This window comes from Polypterus senegalus, chromosome 1 (genome assembly GCF_016835505.1).
Source record: "Polypterus senegalus isolate Bchr_013 chromosome 1, ASM1683550v1, whole genome shotgun sequence".
Classification (NCBI taxonomy): Eukaryota; Metazoa; Chordata; class Cladistia; order Polypteriformes; family Polypteridae; genus Polypterus; species Polypterus senegalus.
In genome coordinates, this window is record NC_053154.1 from 241,345,605 (window position 1) to 241,362,357 (window position 16,753).

General features: G+C 39.5%; 1 protein-coding gene across 1 annotated transcript in view; it reads left to right on the forward strand.

Annotated features, from left to right (window-relative positions):
• Positions 1–297: 297 nt before the first annotated feature.
• The window catches only part of LOC120540143 (kinase non-catalytic C-lobe domain-containing protein 1), a 154,112-nt gene continuing 137,656 nt past the window's right edge, over positions 298–16,753 (forward strand). The window contains exons 1-2 of the mRNA XM_039770654.1: positions 298–577; positions 689–798. Of these exons, the coding sequence (XP_039626588.1) occupies positions 691–798 (108 nt within the window). The 5' untranslated portion in view covers positions 298–577; positions 689–690. The remainder of the gene's footprint in view (positions 578–688; positions 799–16,753) is intronic.

The following is a 16,753-nucleotide window of genomic DNA, read 5'->3' on the forward strand; positions in this document are numbered from 1 at the left end:
AAACAGCACAATTCACTGTTTTATCTCTAGAATTGCATTCATTCACCTAAAGTTCATTTTCTTTAAATTAGATTTACCTCTAACCTGAATGAACAAGAGTCTCCTGTTTTCCCTGCTTTTATAAAGTCGGGACTCAATTCTCGTTACTTGACTCGAGCTGCGGGCTGACAAACTGGGGAATCTCTTAGCGCGTCTCAGTGCCGCTTTACCGACGCGAACGCGCTCGGCCCGGACACGCGCACAGCGACGAGTACTTAGCGCCGTCATCTTCGTGGATTTCCGTGGAGGTGCGCCGACTGTTGTCATGGCAGCACTGTAGCTATCAAACTCTTGAGCAATCCGGTACATATTGTACACATACACAAAAAGAGAATGTAAATCTTCGAAGACTTTTAAAAGCGAAATAGGCACGGGACATTTTTCCGCAGTATACGAAATGCCTGCGTCGTACTGGGAGACAAACTGCAGTCAACCTCCAAATGCGAAGCGCTCTTCCTAAAAAAAAGTCTTCTCTGTCTTTCGGTATCCTTTGAGACGCTCAAGCATGTAATCAGTCCCGATCTGACTGTTGCTAAGGGTAGGTGGTGGGGGGAGTCATGTTGCGTTGTGAAAGCCGGGACACTGCAGTATGAAATGTGCCCAAGGAAATCATATCACTGAGCTCGGTTTTGCATATGCCTGTTTTTAGATATGGGGACCTTTGAAACTGCAGTGGCTTCTTATCTTGACGAGATGGGCGAGGACGAAGGCGAAGAGTACTGCGATTTCGAGCCTCTTCCAGCACTGTTAGAGGACGAGGTAAGGTTGAATAGTCAGAACAGTCGGCTAAATCTTTTTAAAATCTCAAATACGAATATAGGCACATTTTGAGGCATGTTCTCGGAGTTCTTCGTTCTTTTTCTGATAAGGGGGAATGGCAGTTATTTTCGGTTACTGAAAAAGTCACGCAGAATTATTTTCTTTGCCTCTGGTGAGCTTAGAATTTAGCACTCTTCCATTTAACATAAGATTTGTGGACAAACGGTTTGAAACGAAGCCTTTGCAAATGAGTGGAGGAATGTTTATGGTATTCTTCAGGTCTATCTCGCTGTTCCTCGTCCTTATTATTCTTCCCTTGGCAACAACTGCAGTTAAAAACTGCAACAGTTTGTTTATGCGAAGTCAGGCCGAAAGGTGTACCTGCTGTGTAACAAATTGAGAACAAAACATGCAAAAAGTCATTACTGTTTTGGACATCCTGCATTGATACGTGGTTGCATTTGTTTCTTTGAGTAATTTGTTTCATTATGGCACATTCTCTTATTGCTGCATTGCTCATTTTACAGTGTTGAATTATTGTATGCCAGAATGTTAACAAACTATTGTAGAACCAGCTTGATTCTATTTAGGGCCCTGCAGGACATCAACCATCACTGGGCCCGTACCCACACAAGGCCAACTTACTGGTGCCAGGCAGCTTGACTTGCATAACTTTGGGTACGTGGGATGAAAATCCGAGTACCTGGCAAAAAAGCAATATTGATACTGGGTGAGTATTCAGGCACAGAGAGACAACAAGCAGGTGCATGGTTAAAATCCATGATACTGGATCTGTGAGGCACCAGCAGCAACCACTGCACCACTGGGCCACCCATGCCACTGTATGGTCATTATATTACAGAATAAAGAGCAGCTCCACATAACTTACTCAGATGATGTTGTGTGCCCACATTTCCTTCTTAGCATTTTCTGAAGTGCAGAATTTTTTATTTCTCTGCTTCCTTTATGTCTGCAGCTTCCACAAAGCACATAGCTTTACAGATGTGGAATGGTAAGAATAGACAGTTATTCAATAATCACATTATTACATCATTCAATAAGTTCATCTTTATTTTGATAGCAGGGTACAAGCCGTCACAAGGCACTTGAAAGAGCAAATAAGATTACAGTACGGTTTCAAACTGCCATTCTTGTGGTAAAATAAGATTGAAATGATAAAAGTAAAGACAATAATATAGCACTGGGAGGTACATAAAAAGGGCAGACATTAACAGTTGGAAATAATACACTTGGGAACAGAGAAACTAATCAAAAGCAAAAGAAACTGGCACAAAATGGCACAGTAATGTCTATTTGAGAATGTTAAGGCAGAAATGGTAACTCTCACATTGATGGAGGTTCTTGAACAAAGTTTTTCAGAGAAAATCTGTGAAGGATGTAGCAAAACAGTGCCTTTTTCAAACGGTACTGAGTAAAGACGTCTCGAGGTGGCGTTCTCAAACTTGTTCGTGGTATCTTTAAATAATGATTGCACTCACACAAGAAAGCAATTGAAACCAAATTGACATGCCCATGACAGTTGTCTGTCAGAACCAATTCAGATATTTAGCGTGTTCTGAATTGTATTCTTATTCTAATGAGACACTACAAAGATACAAACTACAAGATGAGAAGACTACTTTTTTATCAAGGTCCTCACACTGCATGTGAATGGTGAGGTATTCAGCAATAAACAAATAAAATGGCAAGAGTGCCGCATCCTGCATTAAAGATTTAAAACATCATTTCAAGATCCTTCCATGGTTGACCTCCCATTTTGTGTCATATTCTGGCATGATGTTTATTTTCTCACTGTGACCATGAAGTGATAAGCAAGTCTTAAAATGGATGGATGGATTTCCAGGTTTGCTGCATTCTCCTAGCCGCAAGAACCTATAGCTGAAGTGCTGCTCCCAGGGGTCTTATACAAACTGGAGAAGTTACTTGTAGATAAAGTACATGAAATTTAGGCAGTATCAATCACCTCAAAAAAGAACTGCCTTATTATTATTCTTTTTTTGTGAAATTCCTCCATGTTTATGTTGTTGTGTAAGTTTTTTTTCATTATTCTACACAGCTCTTGGAGTAGAAAATGCCCATTTCTACCAACGTCTTTTATATTCTCTTATAAACAGCTTTTAGATTTGATCTGAAGTTTCCCAATTTTTGTGAACATTGGCAGTGCCTCTGTTCCAAAATATTTACATTAAAAGACTTGCACAAAACAAAGTAAATGTAGACAATTAAAATGGAGTGTTTTAAAGTGGTACTGGCTAGTTCTCTGCATGGTAGCATAGGCTGTAAACTAATTTAGGGGCTGCAGTGTTTCTTCAGCATCACTGTGGAGTTACAAGGTTGCCACCATTTCTGCATAAAGAGCAGGAATCAAACGTGGGAAGAAATTTCACAGCTGATTCCAGGAACTTTCAGGAGAAAATGTGATGGAAGCTAAGCTTACTTCTCCCTGGTTCCTGGGAGATAGTGAAACCATAGTAAGGCTGAGATCTTCATCGATGTTTTGGTATTAATACAAGACCAACTCAATCATTAGTAAACCCTATGCTATCATTGACAGGTAAATGGACTCTTTTAGAGAAAACTGAGAACAAATGTATAGTTATGGGGCTTAAACTTGCTCACAATCCTCAGGTGCAATGATGCACACACCAGGGAGAGACTATTTAAATATTCAATCAAAATGTCAATGCCGTAATAAGAAATGCAGCTCAAGATCTGGGCAGAATTTACACACACTCTTGCCATACCTGATTCAATTCAGTAGCCACAGATTTCAATTTCAACCAATTTTTGCAATCCTATTCCTATTCTTGTATTATACTAGTTTCCGAACTTCACCAAATATTTCTGGTTTTAAGTCAATCTTGTGAATTTATAGGGACTCGATGGTATGCTTTTTCCTTCTCATAAATGTATTTGATGCAATATAATTCATTAACAAGCTGCATTCTGCCTCCTTGGCGTTTTCTTAGAGTTCTGCTTTGAAAAATCCCAAAAACTTTATTAGCTGTAAGTATTGTATATGCATATTCTGCAAAGTAGACTGTGTGAGGAAAATGTTGTTGCTCTAAAAAAAATATAAATTGCATTGCTGTGGATCAAGTCAGAATCAAACTTGTAGGCTTTAATTTAGGGGTTCTCAACCTGGGCTGCAAGATGGCATTTCAAGGGGTGTGCCAATAGAGGAAGGCTGCATTGTGATTTGCTGAAACTGAGTGAGGTGCTCTTCCGACTATTCGTGGTGCAGTTGGTGTCTTAGAGTGTGCTGTCATTTGTAGGTCACCTATTAGCGCTCCTGTTCTGTGATATGAAAAGAATCAAGCATTGTGCACACAATTGACACCTGTGAATGAGCTGCACAAATGAACACTCTCATGGGTTCCTTAAAGCTGGTGGAGCATTTGTAAAGGCTAGTCATTTTTTTTTTAAGAATTGAATTTGGACCTTGCAATAAAATGTAGAGAAGTGTGAGGTCTAGTCTTGATTTCTGTGCAAGCCCTGATCGGAAAACTTCACTGATGTTGAGGTTTGATTGATATTTTTGCTAGGTGGGGACTGAATTGCATGCAACACCTGCCACTTACATTCAACCCATCTTTTCTGTTGGTGGGCCTGGCAGTAGCGCAGCAATTTCAACTGTGTGGTGCATCTGTGTTTTAAACTGCAGTGCCGGTGGTGCTGGGTGACAAAACATGTCGACTGTGTTGCTTCACTGGGGTCTCCAATCCCCCAGATCCCTCGATTTGTTGATCATGTATCATTTCCTTGCAGTATTTGATGCTTTGTAGGAAACCCTCAGCGTGCATTGTCAATCAAGTGTCTAAGCTTCTCACGGGACACATTTATCAGGTTATTGAGATTTATAAAGGTAAATTGCAGTTCAGTTTGTTCACCCGCAGTATATGTATGTGGTTCAATTTGTAGTTCAAATGTTAGAAATTTGATATCTTCATCTTCAAATGTCATTTTATTTTTGTAGGGGGTGAGAACATGAATCAAATAGTTTTTAGGGATGCAGGGCATAGAAAAGGTTGGGGACCACTGCTTTAAAGTATTTTACAAGCCAGTAAATACAAGAACATAAGACACATACTTGCGAATGAGAATTAGGCACCTGATTGAGACCATAGTTTAAATAAAAAATCTGTTACTGCTGCTGCAACTCTTTACAAACGTGGCTATTAACGCCTGCTTTATTCTGCAGCTGACATAAAGAAATAGAGACTGAAAGAAAACGAAGGTGCGCACATTTTACAAAACAGGAGAATGAGCCCACTAGGAAGAGCTCTAAAAATGAGACCCGTGCAATACTGAACATGTACTGTGTAACACAAACAAACAGAGGCGAAGTGCAAGCAAGACATTTTATCAAAGTTTGATGCTCTCAATTATTTAAACAAAGAGCTATTATTCTGTGAAAAGCCAGATTTGTGTTACTAGGCTAGGGTGTTGATTTAAGCAACAGACCACTTCAGCATTTCATTGTTTTCACAACAATTTCATAAAACTTAATGCCCAGAATATCTGTGCTACTAATACTCGTGTAGCATGCTCTGCATAAAGAAATTCGAAATTAATGTCTAACCACCTTATCCAAAGTTCATACTTGGTTATGAATCCAATCATTTTCAAAATCTATGGGAAGGTAATTAATGTAATGCGTAGTCAAATCAGTCTTTTTAACATGTTGCTGCTTTTTCTTTACCTTTTTTATACATCCATCAGTGTATTGTTTAAATATTTTTCTGTAATGAAATTCTGTCAAAACTCATGTTTCAAATATCTATTTAATTTGAGAAATTAATTTTCCTCCTCCTTCTTAGCACTGATTTCAGTAACTTTATTTAAATGTTGAAACCCTAAACAGTAATTTACCATGATATGCATGATCATTTTTCATTTTGTGTCTGTGAATGTTTATTTGCTGTTTGTTAGTAGTTATGAGTGCTCTTTCTGTTATGCAGTCAAGATTTATTCCCCTGGACTTTTGTTCTGATATTCTGCATGGTCAGGCCAGGCTCAGAAAGTTAAAGTGAGGCTGAAACTGGGGTTTGTGTAGATGATACTGCATTTATTGGGATAACAACGAGCAGCATTAGAAAAATTAGGGTTATTGCTTATTGCTGAGATATTTAGAAACTGTCAGAATCCATTGAGAGAACAAATGTTCAGTGTTGGGAAAACAGACTACAGGGGTCCTCAATCACGGTCCTGGAGAGCCGCAGTGGCTGCAGGTTTTTGCTCCAACCCAGTTGCGTAATAAAAAGCACTTATTGCTAAAGTAACACTTCTGCTTCACTTTAGTGATTTTGAGCCCTTATTGCTTAATTTTGTCTTAAACAGCTAATTTAATTGCTCCTTATTATCAATAACATGCAAATGACAAGAGAGAGCAGCATTTCTCCATTTAGCTTATTTACATTTACACCTGTGTGTATTTATTTGCACTATTGGGTTTAATTAAATACTTGGAAGAAAAATGAAGAGAAAAAAGTGAAGGACTGAGAATTACTCGTCCATTTTAGCCTTCAAATCATTTGCATGATAGAAAGGGAAAGAAAATCTAGGATATGAGAATGACCTGACATAGCAGAGTTAATTTAATTTCATAGCTTGTTAGTGCTTTATTGGCAAGAATTGCTTTCTAATTAAGCAACCAGGTCAGAACAAAAACCTGCTGCCACTGTGGCTCTCCAGGACTGGGATTGAGGACCCCTGCCCTAGGATATTGGAGTGATCAGAACATATGGCACAATTGCACCAGCGTATTCCTGCAATTAAGTTTATTTACAAATTAATAATAATAACCCATAAGCAATTAAATTACTAGTACATATTATTATTTACAGATTGAAAGTGTTCACATTGGTTGACATCTTTTACTTTCTAATTTCTCTAAGGAGTTCCCATTTCTTTTACACAGAAGTTGTTTATGAATGACTTTATTCATTAGATCATACAAAATTAAGCAGTTATAATAGTAGTAAATATATTGTACAGAGTACAGTGAAAGTCTTTCACTAGAAACACATTCTCTAATGACTGTGTCTTTATATCTGGTGTACAAATATTTAAAAGAAGTCTGGTTGGAAGTCTGTGTCAAATGGGCCACTGGGAATGGCAGAGCTGAGTGTGCTACACTGGTCAACTAAACATGGTGATTGCTGTTATGATAACCATATTTATATATATCTGTATATATTGTATATACTCTCCATATCTGTCTGTCTATGAATTATGAGGAAAGAATAAATGAGCTCAGCCTTTCCAGTTTAAGCAAAAAAAGATTTGGATGAGACATGAGTGAAGTGTTTAATGAAGGGAATTAGTACAGTGGATCAAGTCTGAGCACAGTGACACAGTTGGAAACTTGCTAAGGGTAAATTTCTCACAAATATATTACAAAGTATTTTTAAACAGAGAACCATAGACACTTGGAATAAGCTACCAAGTAATGTGGTAGACAGTAGAACTTTAGGGACTTTCAAAACTAGACTTGATATTCTTTTAGAAGAATTAAGTGGATAGGGCTGGTGAACTTTGTTGGTCTGAATGGCCTTGTCTCATCTAGATTGTTCCAATATTTTATCTTTCTAGATGTATAGATTTTAAGATGCCTGTTGTTTGTGTTCACAGTCCTTAATAAATTCTTGTTGGTTTTGTTTTAGTGTTTTTTTTTTATGTTAATCTTGTTTGCATATTGTTATTGCAGGGGAGTGCTGTTTCTTTGTTCCATCTCTCTCTCTCTCTCTCTCTCTCTCTATATATATATATATATATATATATATATATATATATATACTAGCAAAATACCACGCAGCGGAGAAGTAGTGTGTTAAAGAAGCAATGAAAAGAAAAGGAAACATTTTGAAAATAACGTAACATGATTGTCAATGTAATTGTTTTGTCACTGTTGTGAGTGATGAGTGTTGCTGTCATATATATATATATATATATTTACACACACACACACATAAACATATATATATACATATCTATACATATACACATAAATATACACACACACATATATACATACATATATATATCTACATATATACACACAAATACATATATATGTGTATATATATATACATACACACACACACATATATAAACATATATATACATATACATACATATCTACATATATACACACACAGCTATTTCGTATCAGTGCAATACGCTGCTTGTTAAAACGGATAACTCCTGCTCTTACGTGCAAGTCTGCGTGGATATTATGAACTATCGTATTTGTTCAAGTTCTATTTAAATTTTAAATAGAAGGAATTTTTATTTAGTCGACAGAAATATCTTTGGTAGGAATGGTAAAAACAGACAGGAATATTATTTGTGAATAAATCAACTCAAACCTTAAACAACTTATAATATTTTGCTCTCCATAAAAATATATCCTGTCTAAATTATACAAGTTAGAAATAAAGTAAACGTTAAAAGAACAAACATTCAAATTTCTTTACTCTTATGTAATTTTATATAAAAATAAACTTAGATTTTAAATATCCCAAAAGATTTTGCTCTCCATAAAAATATATCCTGTCAAAATTATACAAATTCAAATATGAACATGCTGCATAACAAAACCTGGAAATATAAATAAAATGTGTTCCTTTCAGCAATAACAAATCAAATCATTCAGTTGTCTTTGCTCATATGTCATTTTAGAGCTGGACGCCTGGCATCTTTTTTTGGCAACAGGTTCGTTTATGTTTGGTGTGAGGTTCTGTGTTGTGGAGATTCTCAGGATGGATTGCAGGTGCTCATCAGTGAGGCGACTCCTGTGTGCTGTTTTGTTAGTCTTCATCACTGAGAAGAGCTTCTCACACAGATATGTGCTACCAAACATGCACAAGGTTCGAGCCGCATGTAGACGGACTTTTTTTGTTCTTCAAAGTCACCAAAGCGCCGTGCAAACTCAGTGCGCCAGTTTATCAGCAAAGTGCGATTTGGGAACACCGTAGTGACGACTTGGGTTTAACATTACTTGGCAACATGAAAGTGGGGCAAATTGCACTGGTGCATTTGTGTCTCCCATAAAAGCAGCTTCACTTGAAATCACTTTGTGATTGTGCACGGGTAAAAACGTCCGCTGAAGTGTCAGATTCTTATTTAATTCTTCTGTTTTCTGTATCTTCTGCATTGCATTCAGGTTACCCTGATGTTTTGTCTCATAGTGCCGTCTTAGATTAAATTCTGTAATTACAGCCACATTAGCTCCACAAATGAGACACACGGGTTCAGTAAACATATACTCAGCCTCCCATCGGTTTTAAAGGCTCTATTTTCAGAATCAACTTTTTTCTTCAGCATCGTGTGAGCTAGCTTCGCAATAACTTGCAGCATCTTAAGGTAGACTTGATTAACGCGGTAACTGTTCGGCAAGGCAGCTGAAGCGCTGCATTATGGGATCTGTAGTTTATTGTGTTACCAGCGCTTCATATACCCGGGCCATTAATAACAATAATACAGTATATAAAATGATCTCGGCGGATATAATTACACGCCGGGCCGGATGTGGCCCGCGGCCCTTGAGTTTGACACATATGGACTAAATAGAACTTGAAAAGATATATCTTTTTAAATGTGATCGCAATTCAGATAGAGTTGACGCCAAGACTACAGCCTGCATGCCTCAATAAGTCATCCTCCCTCGCTCTTACTTTTTACCGCTCATCTAATGAATACACTGAGTATGGCTTTACCAAAACAATCATTGATGGCGAATAAAGTATCCATTATTCGAGTATGTAGATCAGGGTATATATATACATATATATATATACCCGCGTATCGCAGTGGAGAAGTAGTGTGTTAAAAAAGCTAGAAAAAGAAAAGGGAACATTTTAAAAATAACGTAACATGACTGTCAATATAAAGTATTTGTTTTGTGAGTGTTACTGAGTGTTGCTGTCATCAAGGATTTGATTATCATTATTCAATCAGGTTCGTATTTGTAGGATGTGTTGTGTTCAAGTTACATTCCGTGTTTGTCAATCGTTGTAAAGATGACAGGTTTCATTCATCGATTCGTTTCTTACTGCATCAATAAACAGCTCGTCTTCTTCTTTATCTGAGACCTGACACACTGCATGCACGGGTTTTTTACACTGTCTTCCTTTAGCGGGACATTAACTTTTTCCACCGTGTGCTTTGTTTCCGCAGTAGCTGGATTTATGAATATGCTTGTATCAGACGCTTCATATTTTTTGCTGCCTTTTCAATTGTGTAATTCGGTTTTTGTTCAGCGCTCTTTGGAACTGTTGCTTTTATCTGTGCACTGCGCCAGTTCACGTGAGCGCTTCGGTGTACATGCATCGAAGTTTCCCAGCTGTGCTGGTGCCATCTCGTGCTATGTCCATGGCTGTATTTAATGTTACCTTAGTCCTGGCACTTAAAACTTTCTCTCGCAGTTTCGCTGAGTTTGTGTCAAACACCACCCTGACCATCTCATCTTCCTCTGCATAAGCACAGTCCTTAACCCGTGAATATTTAGTGGGAGTTTGCTATTGGATTGTGTGGTGTTATGGGTCCACAGCTCGCTAAGCAAAGGCCATTTTTAAATAAGTAATCGATGTGCTCGCGGCTTAGTGAGGGGACGTTGGGCCATAGTGGGCCGCGGGACGATCCGTAGGGTGTGGGCGTTTCTCACCTAGTGCACAGGTGAGGAACTGCCCACATTCATGATTGTCCCGTGGCTAATGCTGCAGCTGCTGTGGCCCTCGTCATTTTAAAAAGAAGCGTGAGTCGGTTTTAAAGAAAAAAAAAAGTGGAGAGAGAAAGGAAAGGAGAGGACGGAGGTTACCGGGAGCAGGAGAGGAAGCAGGTCGGTGAAAGAGAGAGAGAGCGCAAGAGCGAAGCTGGACGGGCGAGCGAATGGCGCCGTGGACAGCTGCGTGGAAGCTGAGTGTTAGGCTGACACCCAGGTGTTTGTGTTGATGTCGCTCCCGCTGAGCGATCAGGTAGCGGGAGCTACCAAGGTAAGGCGACTGGCCGCAGAGAGGCCATTGAAAGGCAGCGGAAGTCGGGAGACTTGGTGGTGGGAATCCCCAACGTGAGCGACCTGGCCGTTGGTTGGAAACCAAGTTCTCCGAGGCTGGGATGAGTGCCATACTGGAGCCAGGGTTCGGGAGGTCTCCAGTCTCATGCGTGTGTTTCAGGAGGGCAGCTGCAGAGAGCGTCTTGCCTGCTGCTTGGCCCAAACGGGATTAGCAGGTGAGACGCTAACAGAAGAGCACCGGATTTGTTGTTGGTTTTTAAGACTGCTTCCTAGAGAAGATTTTAACCTCTGGTTTTAAAGGATTGTTTTTTTCTATTTATTGGTTTTACTCCACATTTTCATTTTATGGATTATTTATTTAATGAACTGTGAATGAACTGCACTATTTATGGAACACTGTTTTTGTTGGTTTTTAATAAAAGCACTGTTACACTTTCTACCTTCCCCTTGCTCAGTAATTTGCCTCCATTGACTAGCTCACTCGGTAACATTATCGACGGTGTTGGGTTCAAGGGTTCCCAAACATCAAAGGGAGTGTGGAGCCAGAACCCACATCATCACAGATTGCCGCTGACGGACGGCCTTATATGGGCAGGCACTAAATTACAAACGCCAGCGGCAGCCTGTCTATGAACTTAATTTAAAGTGTAGGTTTACATCGTGCTTTGTTTCCGAAGTAGCAGAACTCATGAATATGGTTGTATATGTCACTCGCTCGCTTCTTATTGTTTCGCTGCCTTCTCAATTATATAATGCATGTTTTCTTCAGCGCTTTTTGGAGGTCTTCCTGGTTTTCTATGTACTGCGTGATTACGTGGGAGGCGTGATGATGTCACACGAACCTCCGCCCCCACGGCGTTCAAGCTCATCTCCATTACAGTAAATGGAGAAAAGCAGCTTCCAGTTATGACCATTACGCGTAGAATTTCGAAATGAAACCTGCCCAACTTTTGTAAGGAAGCTGTAAGGAATGAACCTGCCAAATTTCAGCCTTCCACCCACACGGGAAGTTGGAGAATTAGTGATGAGTGAGTGAGGGCTTTGCCTTTTATTAGTATATATATATATATATATATATATATATATATATAAACTGCTCAAAAAAATTAAAGGAACACTTTGAAAACACATCAGATCTCAATGGGAAAAACAAATCCTCCTGGATATCTATACTGATATAGACTGGGTAATGTGTTAGGAACGAAAGGATGCCACATCGTTTGATGGAAATGAAAATGATCAACCTACAGAGCCCTGAATTCAAAGACGCCCCAAAAATCAGAGTGAAAAATTATGAGGCAGGCTAATCCATTTTGCCAAAATTTAATTGCAGCAACTCAAAATTGTATGCAGCACTTTGTATGGCCCCTGTGTTCTTGTATACATGCCTGACAACATCGGTGCATGCTTCTAATGAGATGACAGATGGTGTTGTGGGGGATCTCCTCCCAGATCTGGACCAGGGCATCACTGAGCTCCTGGACAGTCTGAGGTGCAACCTGGTGGCATTGGATGGACCAAAACATAATGTCCCAGAGGTGTTCTATTGGATTTAGGTCAGGAAAGTGTGGTGGCCAGTCAATGGTATCAATTCCTTCATCCTCCAGGAACTGCCTGCATACTCTCACCACATGAGGCCAGAAATTGTCGTGCACCAGGAGCCACTGTACCAGCATAGGGTCTGACAATGGGTCCAAGGATTTCATCCTGATACCTAAAGGCAGCCAAGGTGCCTTTGTCAAGCCTGTAGCGGTCTGTGTGACCCTCCATGGATATGCCTCCCCAGACAATCATTAACCCACCACCAAACTGCTCATGCTGAATGATGTTAACGGCAGCATAATGTTCTCCATGGCTTCTCCAGACCCTTTCACTTCTGTCACATGCTCAGGGTGAACCTGCTCTCATCTAAAAGCACAGGGCACCAGTGGTGCATCTGCCAATTCTGGTATTCTATGGCGAATGCCAATCGAGCTGCATGCTGCTGGACAGTGAGCTCAGGGCCCATTAGAGGACAAGGGGCCCTTGGGTCACCCTCATGAAGTCTTTCTGGTTGTTTGGTCAGAGACATTCACACCAGTGGCCTGTTGGAGGTCATTTTGTAGGGCTCTGGCAGTGCTCATCCTGTTCTGCTTTTCCCAAAGGAGCAGATACCAGTCCTGCGAATGGGTTAAGAACCTTCTATGGCCCTGTCTAGCTCTCCTACAGTAACTGCTTGTCTCCTGGCATCTCCTCCATGCCCTTGAGACTGTCCTAGAAGACACAGCAAACCTTCTGGCAATGGTACATATTGATGTGCCATTCTGGAGAAGTTGGACTACCTGTGCAATTTCTGTAGGGTCCAGGTATCACCTCATGGTACCAGTACTGACACTGACTGTAGCCAAATGTGAAACTAGTGAAAAAACAGTCAGAAAAAATGAGGAGGGAAAAATGTCAGTGGCCTCCTCCTGTTAAAACTATTCCTGTTTTGGGGGTCATCTCATTGTTGCCCCTCTACTGCACCTGTTGTTAATTTCATTAACACCACAGCAGCTGAAACTGATTAACAACCTCCTCTGCTACTTAACTGACCAGATCAGTATCCCAGAAATTTCATTGTCTTTGATGCTATACTCTCATTAAAGTGTTCCTTTAATTTTTTTGAGCAGTATATATACACAAAGCACGCTCCTCTCCACAGTTCTCCAGTAAACAATACACAATAGACAATCCTCCAAACTCCCAGACGCTTAGCCACCCTGCCTCCCAACTCAGCCCGTCTGTCTGGGATCCCCCACAGTTCTTTATACTCCTTGAACCGGAAGCGTTTCATCCTCTCTGTCCATGTGACCTGGAACACTTCCGGGTCAGATAAAAATCCTTCTTTTTCTTCACCAAGGAAGCACATTGTTCCCTTTGTCCACGTGACTCTGAGGTACTTTCTAACCATAAGGCAAATAGTCTCTGGGCCTCCCTGTAGTGACTCCTGGTGGCCCCCATGGTATCCAGCAGGGCTGTGCATTAAAAGTCCATTGTCCATAATTCCCTGCTGGCATTCGGGGCACCTCTATGCTGCAAGGAGGGCTCCATCTGGCAGCCTGGGGGGTATTGGCCAGGATGAATGGCCGGCCATGTACCACAATATATTTATATGTGTGTGGAAGAGAAGGTCTGTGATACGGTTTGCATATTTGCAGCTGGAGATCCACAAAGGGAGAAAATGAATCACGTGTCATAAAGTAGTTTTTATTCCTGAGCTCTCATCCCCTGCCAGGGACCTACAGGACATGAATTTAACTGGGACAATGTACAAGTAAGGTTTAAGGGCAGTACTAAAAGTGCCAGAGAGCTGGCCGAATCTTGGCTTTCAAATCAGAACACCATCAACAGACAATTGGACATAAATCCAGCATATGCAAACTTAAGAAGAACATGTTCATAATAAATAAAACTTTACAACCAATACCTCCCATGATCACACTGACTTAGCCCCCCCACCTAACCCACATAATTTTTTCTATAGATTGCCTTTTATTCTTGTAAGTCTAAGCATTATCCTTTGATGAAGGTCCCTGGCAGGGGCTGAAAGATCAGGAATATATATATATATATATATATATATATATATATATATATATATATATATATATATATATATATATATATATATATATACACATATATATATTTATATATATACATACACATATATATATTTATTGCTCCCTTGAACCCCAGTCCATGAATCCAGACTCCAGGTAAAAGTCCAAACGATGATTTTATTTACTTGCCACAATGCACAAAGCACCCTCTCCTCCACAATACTTATAAACAATCACAATAAACACGATAATCCAATCCTCCACCCTTCCACTCAGCTCAGCTCGCTGTCTGGGAGCTCCCGTAGTCCTTTTAAATACCCTGACCCGGAAGCGTTCCAATCCCCAGTCCATGTGACTCTCAATCCCTTCCGGGTCAGGTACAAGTCCTTTTTTTTCAACCCGGAAGCACGTCGTTCTTCCTCTGACTCACTTCCGGGTTATTGAGCATGAAGAAGTCTTCGGTCCTCCCTGCAGCTCCTTCTTGCGGCCCCTGTGGTATCCAGCAGGGTCTTGTATAAAAACTACATGTCCCATGACTCCCTGCTGGTCTTCGGGGCACCTCCATACTGCAGGGAGGGCTCCATCTGGCGGCCTGGGGGTATTGGCCGGGATGACAAGCCGGCCACCTCTCACTATATATATATATATATATATATATATATATATATATATATATATATATATATATATATATATATATATATATATATATATATATATATATATATGTATAAATATATATAAATATATATATAATATGGAGGCGAATGTTTATGATATGGTTTGAATATTTGTCGCTAGAGATCCACCAAGGGAGAAAATTAGCTATATATCTTAGGTGAGTTAAGTCCATCACTGTGAAAGTAAAATTCAGGGCCAATACCAAGACTGCCAGAGAGCTGGCTGAATCTTAGCTCTCTACTGAAAATACTTTTAACAGACACTTGGACCCAGCATATGCAGGCTTGAAAAGAAGAACATCCAAATAATAAAAAGACTTTATGACTAACACCTTCCAAACCCACCCTTATCAGTCCACCTTTCTGTTACACCACCACCCTTCACTTGCTATATATTGTCTTTGATTCCTGTATGTCTAATCATTTTCCACTGATGATGGCACCTAGTAGGTTGTTGAAAACTTAGGAATGAAAAACTTTCAGGTTATATGACATTTTCTCCCATTGTGGATCTCTAGGTACAAATATATATACTGTATACATATTTTTTAAATGTGTTACATACATTACAGAATTTATTTGCTTATTCAAATCTAAATTTAAAAAGATTTTTTGAGGGTGTGAATAATTTTGATCAAATGTCCTAGAAACTATTATTCTCTTCCAATTTGAATGCAAATACTCATAAATGTTAAGTAAACAGCATCTGAAATTCTTGTTGTTGTAGTTTTTTCTTAGTGTAACAAGGTTGGTAAAAGGTTTAAATTAACACATTCATTTATGTTTTGCATTATTTAATAGGTTAAAAACATTAACATTTTTAGTTTTCAAAATTTATGTTTTTAAATATTTTTATTTAGCAGTGGTGAGTAAAACTTTGTAAGAATGGGTTTGAATATTTAAGTATTTCAGTGATTGGCTTAAGCAAGGGATTACAAGACAAAGTGCAGTTTTGTTGATTGCCTGCCCGTCTGATGTCATCGTTCGCATACAACGATCAATTCATGTGGACAGTGGCATAAACAGGATATGGCCTGAACAAGTTTCCAGTAGTGACTAGGGTTGCTCTGGCAATAATGACTGTCTGTTTTCGAATACTGTGGTATTCTGTTATTATCAAGAATATTGGTGCATGGAAAAAATGAAATGGCTTGTATTGTTGTCTTATATTAAACTAGAGACTGTACAGTGCATGGTGCTTTTCTGCATTAGATGGTGATATTAATTCCAGGATACTTTTAATTCACATCACACATTTTTTGTGGCATAGTGACTTCTTGGCTGTTGCTCACACCTGACAGCTCCAGAGTTCTGGACCAGGTGTCTGTCCTTGTGGACTTTGCATTATCTTTTCATGGCTGCATAAATGTTTCTCCTGGTACTTTGGTTTGACCCCACATACTAAAGATGTGCATGTAATTGTCCCCATTGCGAGTGTAGGTATGTGTATGAGTGCGCTCTGAGATGAACTGGTTTCCAGTCCAGGGCTGGTTACTTACATGTGCTTGGTGCTGCTACAGTAAGCTTCAGCTGCTGTGGCCCTACACAACTGGAAATAAGTTGTTTTAAAATAGATGGATTGGATTTTTTTTTTTTTTTGCATTTATTCTGATGTTTAGTAAAAAAACTATTACCAAGCAAGGCACCTCTTTCAC